Source organism: Mus musculus, chromosome 15, assembly GCF_000001635.26.
Source record: "Mus musculus strain C57BL/6J chromosome 15, GRCm38.p6 C57BL/6J".
Lineage (NCBI taxonomy): Eukaryota > Metazoa > Chordata > Mammalia > Rodentia > Muridae > Mus > Mus musculus.
Window position 1 is genome coordinate 39,762,611 of NC_000081.6, and position 25,403 is coordinate 39,788,013.

At 44.4% G+C, this 25,403-nt stretch overlaps 1 protein-coding gene across 2 annotated transcripts in view; it reads right to left on the reverse strand.

The window, feature by feature from the left end:
• Positions 1–5,874: 5,874 nt before the first annotated feature.
• Dpys (dihydropyrimidinase) overlaps positions 5,875–25,403 on the reverse strand; it is an 88,986-nt gene continuing 69,457 nt past the window's right edge. The window contains exons 9-10 of one of the 2 annotated variants that reach the window (NM_022722.3): positions 21,959–22,104; positions 5,875–6,648 (exon numbers count right to left, since the gene is read on the reverse strand). In NM_022722.3, the coding sequence (NP_073559.3) occupies positions 21,988–22,104 (117 nt within the window). In that variant the 3' untranslated portion in view covers positions 5,875–6,648; positions 21,959–21,987. Of the gene's footprint in view, positions 6,649–20,086; positions 20,500–21,958; positions 22,105–25,403 lie in introns of those variants that run through there. The other variant, NM_001164466.1, reaches the window with a different exon arrangement.

The window sequence follows — 25,403 nt, forward strand, 5'->3', positions numbered from 1 at the left end:
AGCAGTGTTCTCAACGGACCTAGCAATGCAACCCTTTAATACACTTCCTCATGCTCCTTTGAACCCTACCCATAAAATTATTTCTCTGTTACTTCACAGCTGTAACTTTGCTACTGTTATGAAACATAATATAAATATCTGATATGCAGGATGCCTGGCATGTAACCCACAGAGGGGTCATGCCCCACAGGTTGAGAATTGCTGGTCTAGAGGTTACCTGCTTTGCGTATCCATGGAAACCTCTTTTACTTCTTGCTGTCCACCAGCCAGGAAGAGTCTTGTGGTCCTAAGACAACAGGTCCTACAAGCTTCCGAGTTGTTGACCTATATGCTCCTAGCCATGTCACCTACACATGTAGCTGGCTCCTACTGTCCCTTCCCCTCTCCTGGGAGTGCTCAAAACTTCCCTCCTCCGGCTGGAGGCTCCCTCACTGCTCCTGTTGGTTTTGTTCTCTGAAGGACACTTGAATAAAGCTCTCTGTGTTAGTGCCTCTTAAGCTTTTATCATTTTCCCTCCTTGGCCCCAAATCTTCTATAAAATATTGTCCCTCTTTTTTCTGTATTCTTTACTTCTATTTATTTATTTTACAAATATGACTTTGGTCCAACTTAGTCTAGTAGTATTGTTTTTAGAAGTTTAATTTTTCCAGTGACAGATGAGGTTGCATATCTTTTCAAGGGCGTATTCACTATCTGAATACTTCACATAAGCCTATTAAAATGTTTTGTCTTGTTTTTTTGTTTGTTTGTTTGTTTGTTTGTTTGTTTTGAGACAAGGTCCCTTCATGTAGCCATGGCTGTCCTGGAGAAGTGTGTGTGTGTGTGTGTGTGTGTGTGTGTGTGTGTGTGTGTGTATCAGGCTGGCCTTGAACTCACAGTGATCTACCTGCCTCAGCCTCCTGAGTGCTGGGATTAAAGACATGCATCACATGTCTGCTTAAAGACTTGGTCTTACTAAGTAAGGGATTGGGACACACTCTACAGAACAGGCCTAGAACTCACATCCACTTGTATCTGCCTCCAGAATGATGAATTTAAAGGCATACACAATCAGGCTTGACCTATCTCTGATTTTACATGTATGTAAATGAGGCATCCTAACACTGTAGGTGTTTGGTAGGATGGGGAGGCAGATTCCATGGAGTTCCTGCACATGCATTCATCGTTTAAGAAGAGTTCACATTGTTGGTCCATGGTTCCCAGGCTGGTGGGGAGGAATAATTCCTAGGATGTGTAGCTCTAAAGCTTACTACTTCAATCCATCCTCCGAGGACCTGACTTTGCTGCCAGGGCAGGGACCCCCACACTGGCCTGTTTGAAGCTGCTTAGGGATTCTTCCAGGCAGCTGCCATTTAGAACCACGCCCCATGGAATCCTGCAGAATTACAGCTCCTCAGTGGTGAGATCTCTTTAACAGAAGAGACCTACATTAGAAACGTGTCTGATTAAGAATTTTTCCAATCAAATTACAAACACCACTAGCTCCATGGTTGCTTCGTAAAAAGCGGGCTGTGTGGCATGAGCATCACGCGATAAATTCAAGGATGAATCACAAAGCCTAGTGGGGTAGTGAAAACACCATGAGACTCCACAATAAAAACATTCCTGTTAACACTGGTCACCCTGAATTTCCCCTAAACTGTTAGACCACAGAACAATCATATCTCTGATTATCATAAACACAGTGCACCAGTGCTATAGAGTGTGTTCTAGTGAAAGTGCCCATAATCACACACGGTTGTCAGCCATAGAAGGACCTGGGAAGGCACGGAGGCATTTGCAATTTTGACTTGTTTAAAACTGAAGGTTTTATGTGCTTTCATGTGCCTGTGTATAGGGATTTTTGTTTGATTTTGTTGCAAAAAGGATTGAACCTTAGATTCTCATGGCCTTATGAATGATAGGAAGGTGTTCTCTCAATGAGTCATCTCTAAACCTGCTGTGTTTCCTAAAGAAATGCATATATTAACAAATTTCTATAATGAATGATTTTATGCATATAATTTTTTTAGTTTATTCTCTCTACACAATAAGGATCTCACTCACATTAACCCAGACAAAGGATCAAATGGACAGGTTTTAGAGAGAGCATGTTGCTTTTAAATATCTCATTTCTGGTAATTATCTAGCCTATTTATATGCCTCACCATCAGCGTCACCGATATCCGGGGCAAGCATTTGACCCAGCTACTCTCAAGGAAGGGTGATGGTCACCTGGTCCCTTTGGTATTTTTTCAACTTAGTGAGGAAGTTGCACATATGCTTATCCAAAAATAAAAGTGTGCAGTAGATTTAGGTAAGTGCTATGGGCACAGGAAACAATGTTAGACTGCCATGCTGGTACCTCTGTCCTCCTTACCACAAATGCACAGGTCAGCTTCTTCTATGTGGGGAGGGCATCACATGCAAAAATGTCTTAATTTCATAGAAATCAAATCCACTCCTCTTGTCTCTAGCAAGAGTCATAGGAATTGGGACTTGCTATTGCACTCTGTTGGACACAGTTATCCTGTGACTGAAGGGGTCCCTTCCTGGGAAGGAGATGCTGTCACAAGGAACAATTCTGATGTTGAAAACAGACTTTGGCCTGCTCATTACAGTCTATGTTACACATCTGATTTTTTGTTTTTGTTTTTGTTTTGTTTGTTTGTTTGTTTTTCAAGACAGGGTTTCTCTGGATAGCCCTGACTGTCCTGGAACTCACTTTATAGGCCAGGCTGGCCTCGAACTCAGAAATCCACCTGCCTCTGCCTCCCAAGTGCTGGGATTAAAGGCGTGCACCACCACTGCCCGGCTAAAATGTGTAGCCCAGGCTGGCCTCAAACTCGTTATCCTCCTGCCTCTGTCTCTTTCAGTAAATCCTACAGGCATGTGCCACCACTACCGGCATGATTATTTAACTGTAGCTGGTCCACTTTAAATGGAAATGAAGAGTGGGTTGAATTCTTGGAGTTATCTATTGTGAAATGTGCTTTCTTAATCTCGTAGAGGCAGAAAGATGCTGGCGAGGGTGACTTCACACAGTTGCCTTTCTTCCCTAGTTCTGATGGCTTATAACGTCTACTGCATCAGAGACAACATCGTCCTTTCTCATGTCAAATCCCAGTTTGGTGGCAGTGCTGCATTGGAATCTTTTTGATGTCCTCACTGACACCATATTTACTATTGTTATAGATTTATATTGTTACTGCAGATATAGTGATTTTAACTAATTCGTAGGAATAGTCTCATCATGATTCTTCCTGTGATGTTAGACATTTTTTTCCTTTCTCAAATTCTGGGTCTGCTGCTTTTCTCATTAGGACCTAATCAATCAAGATCACCATGCAGGATGTTTTGAAGCTCTCAGATAGTTTTTGTTTTTAATTCCCCTATGACAAAGTGTCTCACATAGTTCATTCTTAGTAAGAACTAGCTGTCTCACTCAAAGATAAGTAACAAATACCATTGAGGTCAATTATTCACATTACAGAGGACAGAGGTGCTGGCTGGTAAAATGAATGGTGGGTGAATGTAGGTACATACCCATATTTGAAAATCTGTTATCTTAGCCTTAAATAGCCCTACACTGCACAGATAAGATTCAAATCAACAGTAGACTAAGCTTCCACATGTTCAGAGGTCAATTTCCCTTTTGACTCCCATCTATAATAGTTTTAGTGACATTTTCAAAAGCTAGACATGAAGGAAAGATGGTAACACGATACAGGAGACAACTGCCTTTTTTTTTTTTTTAATCTAAATTCTGAATGTCTGTGAACCTCACTTTATACTTAGAGAACAAATCAGAGTTAAGTTGGCCAGTAGACCAATTTGTACAAATGCAAACAAGTTAAAAATCCAATGGCATAAATAAACTACAGCTAGTCACACAGTCAGTGAAGTTAGAACAGAGTGCTCTCTGCTTTTGTGGATGGTGAAGTATACAGTGTGGTGTGTGCTGCCTCAAATCTTCCAGGCTCATTAGCAAAGGCTAGGAATGATGCTTCTCTGACCATGGCATACATTTATTTATGGAAAAGGATAGATTCAGAGAAACCAGGGAGGTCTCTGGGGGACAGAGACAAACATGCAGCCCTTGCTGACTTGCTCTTCCATCTTAGAGTTGGCTCAGTGTCAAAGTTGCCAGCATAGGATCAGAGGTGACAGCCATGTCATCTAAATTTGATCTCCTAAGTCCATAAAAGCCAGATGTGATGGCTTGCATTTGCAACCCCCATACTCCTTAGGCCAGAGGGGAGACAGAGACAGGAGAATCAGTGGAAGCTTGCAGGCCAGCTATCATGGAGTATGCAGGGCTACAAAAACAAGAGAGATAGTGCCTTGACAAGGTGCAAGGAGAAAACTAACTCCTAAAAGCTGTCCTCTGACCTTTACGTGTGTGTGTGTGTGTGTGTGTGTGTGTGTGTGTGTGTGTACATGTGCACACACACATACACACCACCACCACCACCACCAACAGCAGCAACAGAAAGGAGTGAGTGCATATGCAAAAAAGGAAAAGGAAATTCCAAATTTCCAAACCTGCATTCATGCCCTGGGAATATATGTTCTAAAGAAGTGAATAATTGAGATGATTAAGCAACCTCAGTACACACTCATCTGGAGAATTTTACTAAGCCTTGGAGAAGAGGGATTGTTGATTAAGTAAAAGCGCATCTACGTGGTGTCTATGTAATTAACTGTGTAACTGGTTATACACATAGGACTTCCACCTACTATTGATGAGCCATTGAATTTCTTCAATAACACAAAATGCTAATTGCCTGCCAACCAATACACTGCCTCCCTCTCTGTGGTCCAATTGCTTACTTGTGTGAATTCGTGAGGATAGACAATTTTGTCTATTCTTATCCATTTAATAAACATGACTTGCTGCTAAATGTATCTTTGTTTAGATGATTAAACTTGATTACATTTTTTTTTGTTAAATTTAGGGGATGATAGATAAATTTGCTGTAAAGGTGAAGGCAACCTTGTAAAACTACACAGTATGATAGAATGAACAGATTTTTAGACTGGGGAAAGCTGGATCCGAATCCCTGTGCTAAGCATTAGTGATATAAATGTAAGCAGCTTAGTGCTTGTCTCTCTGAGCCTGCTTCCATATGTATAGCTAAGACATAGCAATCCGCCCCATAGACACTCAATGAGATGACATGTGTAAAAGCTGGTGAACATCTCCCCTCCAAGTTAAATAAATAAATGCAGGCCCCTCTGGTTTTCTTCTCTCTAGTTGTTACCCTCTTTTTTTCAACTTCTGGCAATAAGTCTGATACACAGAGTAAAAACAGTGGAGAAGGACTTTTGACTAGGCCTGAGAGACAGCAGACCTCTGTGACAGTCCAGGTGGCAAATAGTTGAGGCTTTGCCTTCATACAGTCTCCGGTGCAATGACTTGACTTTGTCATTATAATCACAATGGCTGCATGAGCAAGTTTGCCTTCCAGTAAACATTTACTGGAAGAGCAAGCAGTAGGCTGTGTTGAGCTTGCATGATGTAACTGAACACCTGATAGTGCAGAAAGGCATTTGAGAAGTCCGTGGATGGCACAGGACATGGTATCATGGAGAGTCTTTTAAGTTAGAAACAGAGATGCTCCCAGATCTTCCCCAACACCTTGTTTTAAATGCCAGCTAGCTGGCTGACTTTACAAGTGACCTCCCCATCCCCCCCACCCCACCCCGGCTCAGAGATCATCTCTCAAAGGGCCGAGCTCAATAATCTCCAAGGAAACTGCTACTTCTTCAAACCTAGGATCCTAGGGAGACAGCAGTCCGCTGGAGAGAACCTCAAAGGTGGCCTGAGTCTTGGCATTTGATTGGCTTCCTCTTTCATGGTTGGTCAGTGAAACATAAAGAACAACAGGAGCTCTTGGGGTATTAGTGTGATTTATTTTCTGAAAGGGGGGGAAGATAACATTAGGTCAAAAGAAATGTTCTTTTTCAGAGGCAATTGGAACCGTTATTCAGTTCTAAATGTCATGTGTAATTTCATACAGTTTAAAGCCAGAGTGTGGTGTCAGTGGCAGACGACCTGAAAATTGAAGTCTTGCTTCTCCACAGCAAGCGGTGCACTGGCTGTAAACATGATATATTAATTAGAGGAGAAAGAAATCAATCGAAATTGTTTTGAAAAGGAAAGCGTCATAGAAAAGTGTTTATACAGGAATAATAAGGCCCCGTGTGTTGCAAATGGATGCATTAATATGTTGAAGAAAATACATATTCTTTCAAAATCCTTGATGTAATGAATTTTTTTAAAAAAATGCTGAACTCAGAATTTAGAGAATGAGTTTATTATTCAGGTGCTGTTGTGAGGTGACCCAAGTCCTTCTCCCTCCTGGCTCAAATCAGCTCTTCCCAGAAAACATAGTAAGTCTTACTATCCTTGCTGGGTGTCGGGCACATTACTGAGTGTAACATCTCACCAAATTTCTGATGGTATTGCAGTTTTAGGAATGAGGAAACTGAAGCACAGAGAAGCTTGTTCCAGAAGCAGACTTGAACGCAGGTCTTTGCTGCACAGTACATCAGCATGTTTTCTCTACTGGGCTCTTTGGATCAACCGTTCCTAATGAGCTTGAAGCAGAGCTGGTGCCTAAACCTTCCTTTCCTCCTACTTCATCTTGGCTGTCTTTCAGAAACCTGAGTGATCAAAACACAAAGAGAGAGAGAGAGAGCACGACAGCTATAGATTTTTTTCTATCTCTGAAAAGCAAATGAATGGAGACTTTCCAGATTATCCCAATTTATGATAATGACTCATTCCTCTGTATTCAGATATGTGGTTTTTAATAATACATCACACATGGGTGAATAATTTACCTTGGCTTTCCAGCTAGATTTTAACATTCTTATGAATAGAGAACATATGTCTTACTCCTTCGCTTATCTACCACAGTAATTAGTAGTCAGCCTGTCAATAGCACACAGCTTCCTGGAGAACACGTCATGCCAGCTGGGTGCGCTAGGGTGTGTCTGTGATTCCTGCACTTGGAAACAAAGGCAGGAAGATGGCTGCAGGTTCAAGGCCAGCCTGGTCTACACAGGCTAGCAAGGGTTAAAGAATGAGACCTCATCGTATGTGTGTGTATAAATATGCATAGATACATATGAGTGTATGTGTATACATATATGTGTGTGCACGCGTCTGTGTGTGTATATTGAATGAGGAGATGAAGGACCTAGACCAGGAATTCCTCAAGACTGATCCAAGGCAGAACACCACAAGTCTCTATAGCTTCTTTGGAGGAAATAATTTGCTTTCAAAGTAGAGCCAACAAACTCCATGCAAGATGTTCCTGGTTCATTTGGGTGTCCCCTAGGTGAGTCCCTTGCAATGCCACGCTTCTCCAGCTTCAGTAACTTGTGTGTGACCACTGTTCTTTCTATCCTATTTATATAGGCTCTGCTCTGTCATTTACTTAAACATTCTCTGAGTGAACTCAGCACTTTTACTTAAAGGAATTATTTAAATTGCTAATAATAATATCTCATGCAATACAAGCAGCGTGTATGTTGCTTGTGTCTATGTATATTATTCAGGAAGTTAATAACAGCAACAGCAATAACAACAAAACAAATAGATGCACTGTGTTTTTTTCTGAACGCTTTCAGTCTTTGATTGCCTGTGTGGAAGAGGTAGAGAGTCAGCTACACACACACACACACACACACACACACACACAAAACAAACCCTACTCTCACTTATAAGTCCTCGTTTGGCAGAACTTGCCCCCCCCACTCCCATTCTGTGTTGAAGAGCTTATGGAACTGCACTGAAGGGTCAAGGCATTTATTTATACACCAACTCCAGTGAGTGGGTAGCTGTGGGCAGCTGAGTTTGGGCACTGTCTCTTCCCTGGCACTCGAGGCTGCACCAAGAGCTTTCCCTATCTGTGAGCTTGAGTATTGGGATGGGATGGAGATGCAGTAGAGCCTAGATATCACAATATCCATCCCCCCCCCCATCAAAGAACTGTGATAGGGTACAGCCCATAACCACCTAGCACACCGCTGTCACTAAAGTCTTGTTGTTGGCTGGGATGTAACTCTTGCCATAAAGCTCTTTGCAACCATTCTCGACTGCTTTCCTCCAATGAAATGCCTACTACTAGTGAAGGGGTATACAAGTAGAAAAATAATTTTGCCGGAAAATATGCATACATTTTTCTATCATCTACACTACAAAGGCAGCCCTCGTTGAATGAGGGGGGGGGAACCCACTGGCCATTAATTCAGCTTAAACCAATGAATGACTTCTTGCATGTCTGTGTGGCTCAACCATGAAATCCTAGAGAACTTCCAGAGAGCCATGACCCGGAACACCCTGCTCCTCTTCAGAACACTATTTATAGTGTGTCCCGTGTGCAGCCGACTTTAAAGTTTTCGTCTCCAATGTTCCTCAGCCTGTGTAGATGGCATTTATGCAATTCAGAAAAAGACGCTTTGACAAGATTAGTCAGCAGCAAGGTCCTCTGACGCAGCTCCATCTAGTTAAAAATAGAAAGAGGATGCTTTGCCTAAGTCATCGTGCTGGGTGGCATTAGAGAACTGACCACAGTTTTGGTTCCCACATCCTGTTCTTTTATCCAGAAATAGACGAAAACTCTGTCCCTGGATTTTCGACAAGACCTTTTGCTTCTGTGACCTTGGCTTTCTTCTCATTCTTCTTGTTCTGTGTTCTTCTGCCCACTTTCCTCCCTGCACTCTGTAATATAAAATCTCAACTGTCAGCCAGGGGCTCTAGAGTCTGTTCTGACCTCTACTCTGTCTCCCCACCCAACCCCTGGTCCCAGGGGTTGCAAACTCTAGGCCAAATTGACAGTGTGACCTAAAGTCTGGCAGGTGTGTGAGGCAGCCCACTTATATCTCATCTGCAGGATGAGGAAGCTCCTACTGCATTTCCTACAGAGCCACTGGCTTTTTCCAGAACATTCAAAGACGCAGGTTATTATGGGAACTCATCTAATTATTAATGTTAGAAATAAAATTGTATTTTACTGTGTTTTAAAATAAAGTAGAACCCAGAGCATGAACTTTAGTTTGTAGATTCTGCTCCAGTGTTTTTTGGAGATTTTGTATGTTGAGAAAATGGGACTCTACAAAATCTAGAAGTTCTAGGTGAAACTGTCTGCCTTTTCTCATTCTTGACTTATGATACTAAAAGGGTATGAGTCTATAACAGAAGCCCTGGAATCCGATTTACCACTGGCTCTGTGTAGCTATAGAACTTCATACTAACTGCTTCAGTGGCAATGACCTTCAGACATCTACAAACCTCCATCGGCCTGTCTTTCTCATCTTAGAGACTGACTCCCCACAGCAGTTGATGGTCCATATATTTTTTTCATTTTCTCACATTAGAGGGCAGCTTTGTTGGCGGCCTGTTTTGTGTAAACCCCAAGCAGTAACATTGATGAAGCACTCAGAAAGTCTCCTTCCCTTGGGGCAACTATCATCATTCCTAGCACCTGCTACTTTCTGTTTCCATCTCTGCTACAGCATCTCAGTCCTCTGACCCTTTTCTCTATAAACAAAACAACAACAACTGTAGGACTATGAAAGGCAGCCTGATTTCTGGTTGAGCTAGGTTGGAAACCTGGAGACCCTGCAGTGGATAACCCTGCCACACTCCTTAACACCAGGCTCCTGACACATGGTTGCAGCTCTCCATAATTCTGTGGCCATCAGTCACATAAGGGCAACGCCCCAAGCCTCTCCACAGGTAGAGGATGTGACTACAGATCATATAGCCTGAAGACAGATCTCCATTTTAATGAACTACCTAAAGGCCTGGAGGCTTAGCCAATGATACTAAAACATTCCTCCCTGCAACAAAGTATTTAACCTCAAGCCTGCCCTGAGAAAGTGGGGTACAGTTTACTCTTGGCCACTCTCAGCCATGACAATAAATGCCTTAGAACCATGGACTGTCTCTTTTCATCAGGACCTGTTGTGAGGAAGCAATGGAACAGGCCTTGGTCTAAAGAGCTGGCCGCTAATCTATCCCAGAAGGCCTCTCAGGGCTCCCAGCCATGGCCTCCACCAAGCTAAGCCGCCCACTGACCAAGCCAAGGACTCTCCTCCCCATGGAACCTAACCGGAGCTCCCTTCTTTTCCCCTTCGGCCCTGGGCTAGATCCAGCCCACCAGAGCCCCCACCCCTGTTTTCAGCGCTTCTGTGGTTCCCAACAGCATCTAGGTGTTCAAGAGCATGAGAACCAGATGCCCGCAGCCTCCTAGCAGGTCCGGGACCCCCGGAGCGGTGTCCAGCAGCTTCTCATAGTCCAATACCTGCCCCTCACCAATGTGAGATCAGCACAGTCAACTTCCGGAGTCCCACCTCCCGAGCAGGCGCAGGGTGGCGTGGGAGGCGGGGGGGGGGGGGGGGGGGGCAATGCCAACTCCAAGCAACCATGTTGAAGTCATGTGGGGAAGGGTAGAGGCTCACAGCAGGACTAGGTTGGCTCTCCAGTAGCCCCTGCATTGGATGCCAGGCTTTCATACCCCAGTGGTGCTGCAAATATCCAGCTAGCCCCTAAAATACTGTGTTGAACGTCTTATGGCCAATTCTAGCAATCATTGTTAGGGATGAAAATAAACCATTCAGAAGAATAAAAGCAATGTGGCACATTCCCATCTGTCCTTTGGAGGCGTTGAATGCTTAAGTTAGGAGAGTCTGGAGAATTCACACCTCTCAGACTTACTCAGTGTCTCCACCTCCCTGGTCCTGCTGTAACCAGTGACCAGACACGGAATGGTTTCCCATGACTATATAGAAATCTCTGCCCTCAGAAATGTGAAGTCTAAAAGCGCAAATTAATAGGTCAGCAGGGCTGTGCTCCCTTCAAAATTTCTAGAAGCTTCTTTACCTGTCCCTTCCAACCTTTGGGTGGTTTCCCGAAGTCTTTGGCATTCTATGGTTATAGCATTGTGATTTCAATTTTTGCCCCTGTCTTGGGGAGCTTAGGAGGCATTGGCTTTGTAGGAAGTGTGTCACTGGAGGTGAGCTTTGAGAGTGAAACCTCATCTGCTGCTACTTTGCTCTCTGAGCCCCCAGTCTCCTGCCCCTATGCCATGCGTGTTGCTTGCTGCCATGATCCACTCTGCTACCATGGACTCTTATTCCTCTGGAACCATAAGCCTAAATAATCTTTCTTCCTATAAGTTGCCTTTGGTCGTGGTGTTTTATCACAATAATCACAATAAGAAAGCAGCTACTCCAGAGGAGGAGATGCAACTCTGGCCCGAATAATATTTTGAAAGGACACTTGTGCTCCTTATTTTAGCTTACATACTATTGACACAACAAATCCCAAGAAAGTGGGATTCCTCCTGGAATCTCATACTGGGGAAGAAGTAATAAAGACCTGTACTCTCCAAAGGAGAAACTTCACCTAGGAAGGAGATTTCATACAGCGTAGAGAACTTGGGAGAGTGGGAACTACTCAGAGATGTATATCCCTTACTTAAACTTCAATTTCAGTTCAGAACCCCAAAAATGAACTTGAAAAGTGTGATTGAATCCCTTTATCATTTTTTTTTCCAAATGTGGCCACACTGAGTAAACCCCATAGCTTTGGTTTTTACTATTAACCTGTCCATTCTAATTGTATTATTGAGGCCAGGTGGCCAAACCTGGCTTTTCAGGACATAGACTAGGAACACAAGGTCATTTATCCGCACTAATGGCCAAGGGCAAACGGTGCACAGTTCTGCTAGAAAATATGGAAATTCATTCTGAAAAGGCCAGTTGATTGTCAACCAGCATTTGTGGGCTCACATCCAAGCATCTCTTAAAAGTCTTACAGTTTTATAGCTAAAAAGCCAGAAACAAATCAAATAAAACTCAATGCAAACCTTAGTCTAGAACAATAAGATAAAGGCTAACGGCTCAGCTGATTTAGCCTCACTGAAGTGGGAAACGTTGCCAGGGGACTTAGAAAACACAAAGATGGTCTGGGAAGACAACCCAGCAGTTGAAGTACTTGCCATGCGTGAAGAGAGCCGGAGTTTGGATCCCTAGAAGCCAAATAAATGCCAGGTGGATGGGGCAGCTCTCCTGCAATTTTAGTTCTGGAAGTCAGAGACAGGAATTCAAGCTGACTAATGAAACTAGTCATGTTGACAAGACCTGGGATTGATCGACAGCTCTTGTTTCAAAGAGTAAGTGGAAAGAGCCGTGGAAGTAGGCTCCCAACACCAACCTCGGGCTTTCAAGTGTACGCACATACATGGGGAAAAAGAAACAAACTAGAAGGATTTGTTAGTCAGAAAACATACTGGTGAAACAAAAATGAATTTTTTGTCTTGTTCTTGCGTGTGCTTGAGGTCAAGTCCCAGCTCGCACCACTAAGGAGGGGACACTAACAGAGTCTAATCACCACGGAAGGTGTCAAGAAACTCTGAGAGCCAGACATTATGTTTGGAGTCTAGCGTCTCCTGGAGACGCTCTTTATGGTTGTCTTTGAAGGTCTTAGATACTGTTCTATTGTGAAGACACACCAGACCAAAGTATTTTATGAAATAGAGCATTTAGTTGGAAGTCTGCTTACAGCTTCGTAAGGTTAGTCCATTACCGCCATGTTGTGCAGTGTGGCAGCAGATGCTGGAGTAATAATGAGAGGTTGTATGTAGAGACAACAACTATGAAGCAGAGAGAAAGCAAACTAGGGCATGGCATGGGCTTTTGAAACCTCAAAGCCCATCCCCCAATGACCACTTCCTCCAACAAGGCCACACCTCCTCATTCTTTTCTAAGAGATCTATCCCATGGGGATCAAGCATTCCCATATATGAATCTACAAGGGCCATCCTTATTCAAACCATCACACTTGATATATCTGTAGCAAACAGCTTAGAAAAAGTCAATAAATAGACTGATAAGGCAAGTTATTTCTTGACTAGGGAGTGTGAAGAAATTATATATTTCTACTTTAAAAAAATCTTGCCTTCATATGTGTAAATGTGCTTTAAATGAATTTTTTTAGAAGACAGTGTTCTTTTAAAAACATGTTGCATCAGGACAGGATGTTGCTGTGGTTAGAAGCTGGAATCAAGCACAGCACTATAGGCAGATTGAGAATGGCAAGATGCAGAAACAAGTTGCCATGGCAACAAGACACTAAATGGAGCGTGGCAGTTCTAAACCTTTGTATCCTATAAAGAGAAGGAGATGGGTGAGGCAGGACTTGATGACATAATCCTGCAATTATAACCCTTGGGAAACTGAGGTAGGGTTGTCCCAGGTTTGAAGCTACACACACACACACAGAGAGAGAGAGAGAGAGAGAGAGAAAGACAGAGAGACACAGAGAGAGACAGAGAAAGAAACAAACAGAAAGAGAGAAAGAGAGACAGAAACAGAGAGAGAGAGACAGAGACAGAGACAGAGACAAAGACATAGAGAGAGATAATATTTTTCCGGAAAGAAGTTACATCTACAAAGAGGTTGGATTGTTGTGGGTCCAGAGGCTACTTCCCTACCTCAGGCTAGCTTTAGTCCCATTTCTTGCCCACCTCTGTGTCAGAACTAACATACTATGACCTTTTATAATATATAAACATAGCAGACCACAGGCTTCCACCAACCCCAAAGCTAAGATAGTCATCAGGTAGTTTCTGAGGCCAATAGGAAACCACTTCTCTCATGTATTTTTTTTAATCTTCATTTATGACTTTCTCTGTTCTATAAAAGTATAAGATTTCATGAAACTGCTTCTATGTTGGAACATGGAATTTGGATAAGCTAAATCTGGGTTCCAGGCCCATGGACAAACAAATTTGACTCTAGTATAAACTATCTCTTACTCTGTTTTAGGTGAGAGCTGTTATTGTTTTGTTTCCAGTCAATAGTACAAAACAAAGAACAAGACAGATGACCCATTGATGCTATCAGAAAGAAATCTAACAGTTGCCTAAGCCACAAAAAGGGTTCAAATAGTTTACTTCTCTTGTAGTGTTACAGTTGAACCCAGGGCCTGCCACATGCCAGGCAAGCGTTTTACAGCTGAGCTACCTTTCCATGCCAAATGATTTACATTTTTATTTTGAGATAATGGTTTCAGTAAGCTACAATCCTCCTGCCTCAGCTTTCTGAATAACTTGGGTCTCAGGCTTGGTTTGCTGAACACTTTCAATTAGCCTGTTTCTGTCATCTGTCAGTTCACTCTGACATGACTAAGGGTGCCCTCTGAATGACAGACCCTGGCACAAAGGCTACAGAGAAGCTAATATCCCGAGCAGAGTTTATCTCACTCCAGAGAACCAGCCTCACTTTACCCAGTAGTCCTGGTCCTATGGTTGGTCCCTTCTAGACTTCCTTCCTTCCTCATCTTCTTGGCCTTCACCCCCAGCCCAGTGGCACAACACCTTCTTTGGGGTCACCCTTTACGTGTTCTAGCCTTGTCCCATGGAACTCCCCTATACCGCCTCTCTTACTCACCGTGCTGGTCCACCCACCTGCAGCCTCTTCTCTCTCATTTCTATGTTCAGCCCAACCTTGGCTTTGTTGTGCTTGCATCTGGCTCTGGATTGAGCATGTGACCGTTAGTATGGATTGACTCAGAAAGTGCCACATTGTGAGTTGTCACCCCAGCCCCAAGCCTCTGTAGGAATAAACAGAAGCTCTGACTTCCTGGAGCCACCGCTCACCTTCTGGTTTTGCCCACGTTTTTCTCTCCAGCCCTTGGCATTCTCCCCGCAGAAGAGCCTCTCTGTGTGGCTGTGAGCTCATTCATCTATTTTACCCCACCCCCCACTCCTCCCCCACTGCTTTCTAATTGCTCTCATTCGATGTCTGCTCTTACTAGCAATTTCCAGAGCAGCTGACTGAGCATGACGTTCAGGTGTCCTTCTATGGCACTCATTACAGTTATTGCTGTTCACAAATGTCTCCTCTTTGGGTTCTTTTAACAATGAGGTCAAGGAAGCAGAGGAAATGTTACTGTCTCCAGTTCATAGATCAAGAAACTGAGATTCATAAAGGGGAAGTGAAGTGACATTCCTCAGACTGCATACATCCTGAGAAGCGTGGACTCCAAGTCCTCTCCAAATGGTCACCTTGCCCATGTTGTACACTCTTATTTTAGGAGGCTGTCTCAGAGTCATCACCACCCACTCTTCCTGAGTCTTTTCTTGACAGGTATTCCAGCATCCAGTAAAGAACTGCGGTACACATTAACACCAAGCCTTGTCTGTCCTCTCTCCTTAGCCTTCAGATCCAGGGTCATAACGGCACATTCTAAAGAATCTTCAGTTGTCCTTTGTTGTCTACAATCAAAATGAAACAAGGCAACAGGCCTGTCTTTGGAGGTGTCCCTCCTTCCCTCCTCTCCGAAGGACCCTGAAGTCCCAGCCCCAAGGTCCCGCTGCACTCCGAGAGCCCTGCCAGGCATTTCCAGATACTTCCACTGCAATGCTTTGCTCCCCCAGACTCATTTCCTGTCTCCTTAATGTGCTGTAAACTTCTCTTCTCTCCACAGACCTGTGCCAAGACGTAAATATTGATCAGAGGGGTGTGTGTGCGCGATTTCTTAAGAATGGAAAACAAGCCTTCCTGCAACAAGAGTTCCCAAGACAACTGAATTATTTATAGTGAGATTGGCCCCAAGGAGTAAGGCCTCACAGAGTACTGCAAGTCACTCAAGAAAGCAGAACTTGGGGAGGTGGGGACCAGGAGTGTGAAAAACTCATAACTCATTTCTCTGAGGTGCAGAGGGACATGCGTAAGAATGGCTACAGGAACAGGGTTGAGGGAGGAGGCAGGCTGAGGGTTTGGCAGTCAAGTCTGCAACAGGTCCAGCTGGAATGGCTTGGTAGCCAGGAGGCTGTGGTGATGCCTGCTTTCCTGCAGTCCCTTCCCAGGGCTTTGCAGTGGCAGGGGACTGGCACAGGCTGTATAATGTGCCAGGTGCTTGCTCACTCACTCCCTTCCGGCTCTGTGTTGGCTACTCTGTGCTTTCGCCTCTGCCTCACCACATCCCTTCAACTCTACTGCTGACCGCATCTCCACAGTGACTCAGTTCCCTGCTGATCAGTGCAGGCTATTGGAACCTAAACCACCGTAAAACATGGTGTCCAGAGCTATCAGTAGCTGGACAGATATTCTCTTTCGGGTGAAAAGGATTCTGTCCTCTCTGAGAATGTGGGTTCTTTGTGTGTCCTGTTTGGGGCATGGAGAACCTTCTGACTTACATTTGCATCACAACATTTGCGTTACAACAGTTATTTACAAATAGACTGGGGTTTACATCTTGAGTCACCAAATGCCATCACGTTGGGCAATTGCTAAACCTCTCTGAGTTTTGGCTTTCTCATTGTAATTAGAAGCAGTGCCTTCTCAGAAGCTTGTAGGCAGAATAAGGTGATAGAGTCCACACAGAGCTTATAGCCCTGGTACAGGCACATAATATCATAAAGGCCTAATAGGGGTTTACCATTTAGGAACTATTGAGCACATTTAAGGTTTCATTAGAGGAAAACCCAGAGGTCCTGTGTTCTTCTGGAGACTACATTCTGTTATAAGGCCAAAATAACAAAACAAACAAATAAAAACACACTTTGAAAACACCGAGCTAATATGCTCTGCCCCTCTAGCTTTTATACAAACACCCTTGTCTCAAGAGTCCTAAGGGCCTGGCCGCATGCACTTTGTAGGTTTACAGGCCCCACTGATTCACCACAGATGACTCTTACAACAGACGCAGCCCCGACCATGAACACAGTGGTTGCGTTTACTTTCATTACGCAGCACAGCCCTCTTCTCCTTGTTCACTAAATTGTTTGCCCAAGACATCCAATGCAGAGTTCCCAAGCTGCTTCCTGAACTGCTCTGTGCAGCTGTTCAGGGCCAAAGGGTCTGGTTCCATGCCCTGCAAACAGCAGGTGCTCAATAAATGATGGCAGGGTCTCTCTGTTTATAAGACTTGTCCACAGAAAGAAGTAAAAGGAGAGAATTGGTTTGACAAAAAGAAATCTAATTATTATATTGTGTGGCTTCTGGTTCCAACCCAGCGTGAGGAAGTTGGAAAGGAAGAGGGAGAAAGCCCGGTGAGGAAGAACAGGAGGGGATGCCTCTGGACTAACACAGAGAGCCAGGGCATTATACATAGTGCCTGAGTTGTATCAACTTGACAGATGGGCATTAGAGTCATCAGAGAGGAAGGAGCCTCAGGTGAGAAAATGCCTCCATGAGATCCAGCTGTAAGGCATTTTCTGAATTAGAGACCAAGGTGGGGAGGGCCCTCCATTGTGGGTAGTGCCATCCCTGGGCTGGTGGGCCTGGATTCTATAAGAGAGCAGTCTGAGCAGGCCACGTGAAGCAAGTCAGTAAGCAGCACCCTTCCATGGCCTCTGCACCAACTGCAAGTAGGAAGCCTAACAAAGACATTAGTTTTTAACTCTTCTTGCATAGAAAATAATCTTAGCTACTGCATTTTATCAGTAGAAGAACTGAAACTGAGAACGTTTCTATGTCTTGCTCAGCTGGTTCAAATGCAGCTTTTGTAGCCTCCCAGCTTTTGACAAAGCCCCCAGTTCTCCCTCTTCCTACAGAGGGAGAAGAGTTCCTGCTGAGATGTAGCTGTCACTCTGCTTCCATCTCCCATGCTCCAAATGTATCCCTGCTCATTTCACTCGTGGTGCCCACATCCTGGCCTTCATCCACTGACGTCTCCAAGATGGCTGAATGCTCTCATCTGTGCCTGGGTTTGAACCACCTCCCTTTTCATAGCTTCCATTCTGCCACCACTAAGGGCTTGGTTCTCTCAGATGTCGTGAACTTCAAGGAAAGAACAAAACGGCCTAGGCTTTCTGGGCAGCCATTTTTATTGACTCATCACCTTGCCAGCAATGGGCACTGGCATTTGCAGACTGTGTAGGGCTTGGGTAATGTAAGACCCAAAGAGCCTTACATCCAGGATGTCCAACTCACAGAAACTAGGAGACTGAGATTGCTGCAACAAGCAAGAGGCTTATTGATCCAGAACACTGGGGCTGTCCTGCAATCAGGGCAGAGGCAAGTCCAAGTCTCCTAAGCACACACTTTTTATACAGTTTAAGGGTAGGCCTTGATTACAACAAGAGTGTTTAAGCCCACTGTTTGCTGGATCTGACCTTTTCATTCCCCCTTTAGAAATGGTAATTAGCCTCTCCCTTCCAGGGAGGCAAGTGTTTCTGAGACCTTCCCTAAGCAGCATTGATGGCCTTGGGGGAGGTGAGGTCTTAGTCACCAGAAGAGGGGACTGAAACTTTCTTGGTCATTATTTGCACCTGCCTTACCTTCAGAGCTTCCATGTAAAGCTTGTTTTGCTGGGTCATTCCGGGAAGGGAGCTTTCTATCGGAAGATCACCAGGAAGGTCTTTCAGCAGACATCTTATTAAGGTCACACATTCCCACAGTATCATGGGCCTCAGGGTACTCCCAGGGAGACTCTTGGTTTTTGTTTGTTTGTTTGTTTGTTTGTTTTTGTCACGTGAATGAAGAAACTGAGGTTTAGGAAGATCAATCAAACTTCATAAGGAAAAAGAGCTTGGTCTCCCAGGCCATCTGGAATATACAAAGGGAGTCTCATGTGCATTTCCAAGGACTTAGCTGGAGCCCACGTGACTTTCCTCTCTCTTAGAGAGCTGTGTAGCTCCAGGATTGGTGTCTGCTTCACAGAAGACTCTCTCACTTCATTTGTATCCACTGAAGAACTGGGCAGGAATTCCTTTATTTCCTCTCTTATTTAAAAACTGTGAAGTATCCACGGAGTGCCCATAACTGACCACACACTGTGCTGGGTGTGAGGGAGAGCCAGTGAGCTAGACAAGCCCCTCCTGAATGACCTTTCAGCTTCTGGAGGGAGGAGGGAGGAGGGATGAGGGAGGAGACAGAGAAGTGAAGCTATCATCTATCTCAGTCCCTCAGTGAGTGTGCTTGGGGGAATTGGCTTCAGCAGTGTGATTCTGAAGTCTGGGGATGTTGACCCCACTGACCTAGGATGACATCATGTTAACTACCCATGCTCACCCTCCCTTACACTATTACACTTGAACCCAACTCCTGATCACTTTTATCTCCTAATGAGAAGTAAATGCTGTGTAGCATCCACAGATACGAAGGATAACGGTACGCTGCAGGAGTTAAGGCATCCTGTGGACTGGATGCTGGGCCCTTCCATGGAGCTGCATAAAAGAAGGACCATCCTACCTAGGAAAGCATCCAGGAGACAGTGACATTTCCAGTGAACAGTAAATGCTGTGTGAGGATTGACTTCTGGGTAAGAAAGCAGCTTACTTACTCACTGGTAAAGGAGTCTGTGTTCTAATGTAGAGCTGCCTTTGTCAAACAAAGTGTATGGATAAGGGGCTGGAGAGATGGCTCAGCAGTTAAGAGCACTGACTGCTCTTCCAGAGGACCTGAGTTCAATTCCCAGCAACCATGTGGTGGCTCACAACCATCGGTAAATGGGACCTGATGCCCTCTTCTGGTGTGTCTGAAGAGAGTGATGGTGTACTCATATACATAAAATAAATAAATAGATAAATAAGTCTTTTTAAAAAGTGTAGGGATAAAAAAATAATAAAACGTTTTGCAGTATCTTTTAACCTGAGGGAAAAAAGAATTGGAGTTTAATTGAGCTGAAGATTTCTCTTCAGGTGCAGCTTACCATCCTTTCTTCTGGGCGCTGAGATCAAATGACGCTGAGCTCCGCCCATCCTTCCTTAAAGGAACCACACATCCTCTCCTGGGCTCTTACTCCAGAGTGTGGGTACATCCAAAGAGAAGCCCAGCTTTGCCGCACAGAGGGACCAAGGCACAAGAAAGGACTTGGGAGGAACAGATCAACATGATATCCTCATGCGATGCCAGTTCCATCGAATCCCCTCAAATCCTGAATCTATCCATATGATTGGATATTTTGCTTCGGACTCATTTAATGGTGGAGTACTGGATCTGGTTTCTTTAGACCCATCATGGGACTTGACTTACAGGTGACACTGATACACAAGAAATCACGTTCTCTCGTCATGACCAATCCAGGGTCCTAGTCCCACCTACTAGGTAGAGGGACACACATGGAACTCAGACACTAGAATACAGAATGAAGCTCCCAATGTTTATTAATTGTGGTGAAATGTAAAATCACAGTGATTTTTTTCAAACAAATATAGACATTAAAACAAAACAAATAAAACCTTTACACTGGAAAGAAATCTTTAAGGATCCAAAGAAAGAAATCTAGTGTACAGAAAGATGGCATTTGAAAGGAATCTCCAGTGAGTCTTCACGCAGACGTCCCGTCCCAGTAATGCTCATTTATATCTTCAGTCTTCCACAGCAACAAAGGCACAGTGAGGCAGACAGCTATTGCTTTTGAGAGAAAAATCAAAGAGGCCTAGAGCAATGATTTTTCCTAAAGGATCTTGGGGAGTTGAAATAGCAGGTGTTTCTCCAGGGGTTGGCGGCATGGCGGGAAGAGGCGCCTCAGAGCCTTTGCTCTGCCTTTGCCTTTGAAGAGAATAAAAGGCACTCAGTGTAACATTCTCTCTCACAAAGAGACACTGGATTCAAGCTAGTGCCAAGAAACGTTCTAATCAAAGTAAACACTAAGCCGGCTCCTACAAAAGCTCGGATAGCACGTGATCACATCCAACCCCAATGCCTTTCTCTTGCTAATCTCCTGAATTTTAAATATGATCTTTCTGAACCACACAAATAATTCCTGAAATGTGGAAATGACAGAAAATCTGAAGCTTGAGGCTGGTGGTAGGAAAAAAAAAAGACAATATTCAACAATGAGAGAGCACTCTGCAGGTGGGAGCCAGGTCTGTAATGTCTCGGTGCTCGTTATCCAAATCTCCATGGTCACAAGGCTCAAGCAGGGATGCACAGGTCGTCAAATGGGAATGTGTGCAGTGGCAGGGTATGTAGAAAACCAGACCTGTGTCCAGCAGTGCTCCAACTGACACACACTATACCCCCCATCCACCCGGTCAACTTCTAACAGCAACATCTGACCCTTTGACATCGCCCTATGACATTTGTCCTCTCTAAAGTTTACACTTGAGAAATGTACAATCAAGTTCCCAAGGAAGCAACTGATTTTGGGTTAGGCTGTACTACCAACCTGTGACCCACAGGTTGTAAACCGGACATGCATGCTGGCCTAAGTCTCCCCCAGATTGCTACATGTTGACGCATATAAATATACATCACAAGTATGTAATTTTCACCATCAAATGGTGAAAATGTGCATTTTACTGAGTCAATAGAAGTGACCTCATAGAGACACTAAAACTGTAGCACTGTCCTTTAATACTGATTCGGCAGAGGAGGAACAGAAAGCAATGGAGGGAAAGAAACAGAAAAATAGACGGAAATAGTGGGAGTTTCAAAACAGAAAGCTCTGCACGCCCAATGGCATCATGAGACTGGACAGTGTTTCTAAGTCTTCCCACACTGAGATCTACACTCCTCTAGAAACTACGTGTCAACACTGCCAAATACTTCTAGAAAAACTTTCCCAAAGTTGTGTAACTTCCCTTTATTTCCTCATTTGTATTCATTTGTCCATGCATTCTAAGTCATAGAACACAGCTGCATGTACAATACAAAGATTCGTCTTTTTTTTTTTTCATAAAGTTTTAGTTGGTTTTCAAATATTGACCGTGGGACATGCTTTTAGTACTGCAGGCAGGGTTCTCTGCCTGGACTAGCCTACTGCTTTGCACTCATAGAAGACTCTCTTGGGCTCTTTTGAATATTCTTGAACATTGTACAGAATGAATCTTTAGCTCAAGGCCTGTTTCATTTAATCAAGGCGTATCTAACGTTCTGACTCTCAAGGCCTTTATCAGGGTTCCTTCTACTTTGAAGCTCTGGACTCTTCAAAAGTCTGGGAAGAGAGACACTGATGTTATGTGCTAGTCATAGGCTGATACTCACTCCCTTGCTCCAGAACACTTACCTTGCACTTGCTTAACTCCAGCATCCAGATCAGGAGTGGCCCTGCATCCTGGTTCCAGCAGTGTCATCTTCTTTTGTCTCTCTGGCTTTCAGTGTGGTGACTTCTCCCTTGTAGGGGGCGCGCTTCACGGGCACAGGTGTGCAGGTCTGAAACAGAATGCATCCCGTTTCTCTCCTGTGCCTGGCTCGCTTCCTGAATTCCACGTTACCTTCTTGAATAGCCAAGTCAGTGTGAATCGTGAGAGCAGTAACTCTGTGAGTGACCACAGGCATCCTATCCTCCTACTCTCTAGTCTCCCTCTTAGTTGGTGTTATCTGCATCACAGAAAGACCAGAGGGCTGGGCAGATGGCTCAGTGGATAAAGTGCCTGTCACTCAAGCTTGGGGGTTAGAGTTGTATTCTAAGGACCCAGGTAAAAGTTAGGCAGGTAGGGAAGCTGCTTGTAATTCCAGCCCTAGGGAGGCAGAGACAAGGCTCTCCAGGACAAGCTGGCTAGCTAGAATAGCTGATTAGTGAGTTCTGGGTTCAGCTGAGAGACCTTCCCTCATTAAATAAAAATGGAAGAGTAACAGAGGAAGGCACACGAGGTCAACCTTGGGCCTCAACATGAATGGCATGTGCACATACACATACATGTATGTACATACATGTGTACATACATGTGTCTACACTCACTCAAACACCAAGGGAGGCAGAGACTTTACTTGATTCCTATCATGGTTTTCCTTCATTCTGGTTCTATCGTCATCTCCAGACAGCCAGACAGTGTCAATTTCCCATATGTGTCACTCAAGTGATGCTCTGGTCACTTGGAGATGTCACATCTGAAACTTTAAACTTGCATAACCCCATGGTCTCTGACTACATCCTTCATCTCAGGTTTTTGCCCCTCTGCTTCTCCCTCTTGAGGCTCTAGCTGCCACAGTAGGCTGGTCCCTATGCAGTTATCATCCAAAGCAGGACACTTCTGAAATGGGAAAGATAACTGACATCGTAAGCTTCCATAACCCAGGCCCTGCAAGCAAAACCAAGATTTCCCCGCACCTTCTTTTCACCCTCTCTTGTGGGTCTTGCCTTTCTCTCTGTTCCTCTTGGCTAACCCCATGGTGTATTTTAGCGACTGCTCTGGGGGAACTAACAGAGCGGGCAGACATTTGGTCATGCATTTGTGTGTGACCTGGCCCTTCCCGATCCTGCTCCACCTTCCCCTTTCTACAGCAGCTCCTGGACCTTAGCTACTTTGCTATGTTCCCTTGTTGCCTTCCTATGTGTCCTGAGCATCTTTGGAGCAGATCACTGTACCAGCTGTGCTGGGTCCTGCTCGTTTCTGGTGGGCTTGTTTTAGAACAGTGACTCTCAACCTTCCTAATGCTGCAACCCTTTAAAACAGCTCCTCATGTATTGGTGACCCCCCCAACCAAAATTATTTTCATTGCTACTTCATAACTGTATTTTTTGCAGCTGCTATGAATCATAATGTAAACATCTGTGGTTTCAGAGAGTCTTAGCTGGTCTCTCCAAAGGGGTTGAGAACTGCTCTTCTACAGACTGGTCAGCTGCTCTAAGCATCCCTTCCATGGATCCTAGCTGCAGACTCAGGACCTGCACCAGAAATCACAGTTCAGGCTTGTGCACAGACCAGCATGATTGACCTCTTCTTTCCCTTTCATTTGTCTTTTATAGCTCAGCTCAGGTAAACACCAGACCTGAAGCTGTCTCTCCCGTGGGGACTCTTGGATAGACACACGAGTGTGTTCTGCAGTTGCCTTTGCCTCGACTGTCTCTCCCAGAAGACTGGGGCTTGGTAGGTTACTCTGTTGTTTCCTAATGATAAATATAAGCAATATGCCAAAAAAACAAAAACAAAAACAAAAAAAAACAAAAACATGAGGAAAACGATCTTTGGAGCAGAGAGTCAGGGTGTTTTTCTTCTTGTGTGAGATGTTCTGGTCCAGACTGACTCCATTTTTCCCCAAGCTCCTTTGTCGTACCCATCACCACGTGTTACTTGCAGAACTGCCCTTTCTTGTTAATTAACTGCATTCAATGTCCAGGTCTCATCAGGTCACCTGGTATCTAATAATTGCTTTCCAGCTGTCCAGTCACTGTCCTGGTCAGGCCTCTGGACAGCATGTAGCCTGGTAGTCCCCACTTTGCTCACACCATCTATGTCTCAGTCCTGCCAGCCAGGTCCAGACTAAGGTTCTACTGCTCATCCACCTCAGACACTTCAGGTAGGAAAGCCTGGTTTTTCTACCAGAATGATAAAGAGATGGAGGCTGCTCTTACCACTGCCGTCTTAGAAATAAATCAACGCCTCTCAAGTGCCTTGCCACCCTACACTGCACAACCTTTCAGATAAGTGAGCAGGAATTCATGACAATGAAGGTCTAGCCTCCTGCTTCCCAGAAATGTTAACCTTTTGATATTTCCCTTTCCTCACAGGTAGTAAGCTCTCTTCCAGCCGGACCCAAACTATCCGCATCCCTTATCTGGGGCGTGGTACATTACTCTTGGTGGATGTTCCTCCGGACATCTTGCTCTATGTGCTTCTCGGAGCCTCAAGGGATATTCACTGTGACCAAATGGCACTCACTCTGCAGCACTTCCAGGTAAACATTTGTTTTCTAAGTAAATGGAACTTACCATTTTTAGCAAATTGAGTCTTGATCCTCTCCTCTAGTCACAATGGCAAATATCCATGTGAAATATGAAATACCAGCATAATACAGAGCCCAGATTCCTTGGGACCAGGCATCGATGATCAGAGCTTACAGTATTGGTCCACAGACTTCATCACAATGTCTCCTTGCTGAAAGGATACTTAATCCCAGCAGATTTTTTGCTGAGGCATGAAGCACATGGGCCTGAATGAAGGCTGAGGTGATCTGGTTGAACACAGTAAGTGGATTCAAACACTTGCTTTGGGTACTTTCGCTTTAGGAACTTCTGCTCTCATTTGCTCTGCCTCACAGACCAGCTTTCTCCAGCTCCCTGGGTGGTTTTGCTTTTCCTTGTTCTCTGAAGGTTGGGCTCCCTGAGCATCAATAAGACCCCTCTTTTATCACCATCTAACAGTTGCCTTGGTGAGCTTGGACTGGGGAAGATAAATCTATATTTGATGATTGTTAACTTGATCTCCAGGCTTCATCTCTCCCATTCCCGATCCAAATAGCTAGAAAAGCATAGCAAAGAGATGTGTAAAAGTAGGTCACGAAGGAAGACTTACACACTAGGAGCTGGAGTAAAAAGAGGCAGGATGTGAGCCTTTGGGATCAATGACTGCTGCCTTCCATGGTCCTGTATCCTAGTACCTTGAATCTTCCTGATGACCAACAGTGTTTGTGGAATGAAGGGAGGGTGCTTGGATATTAGGCCTCTGGGAACTGTTTATCATTCTTTTGAGAGCAACATTATATAAAATTATTCAACAGCTCTCTCAAGT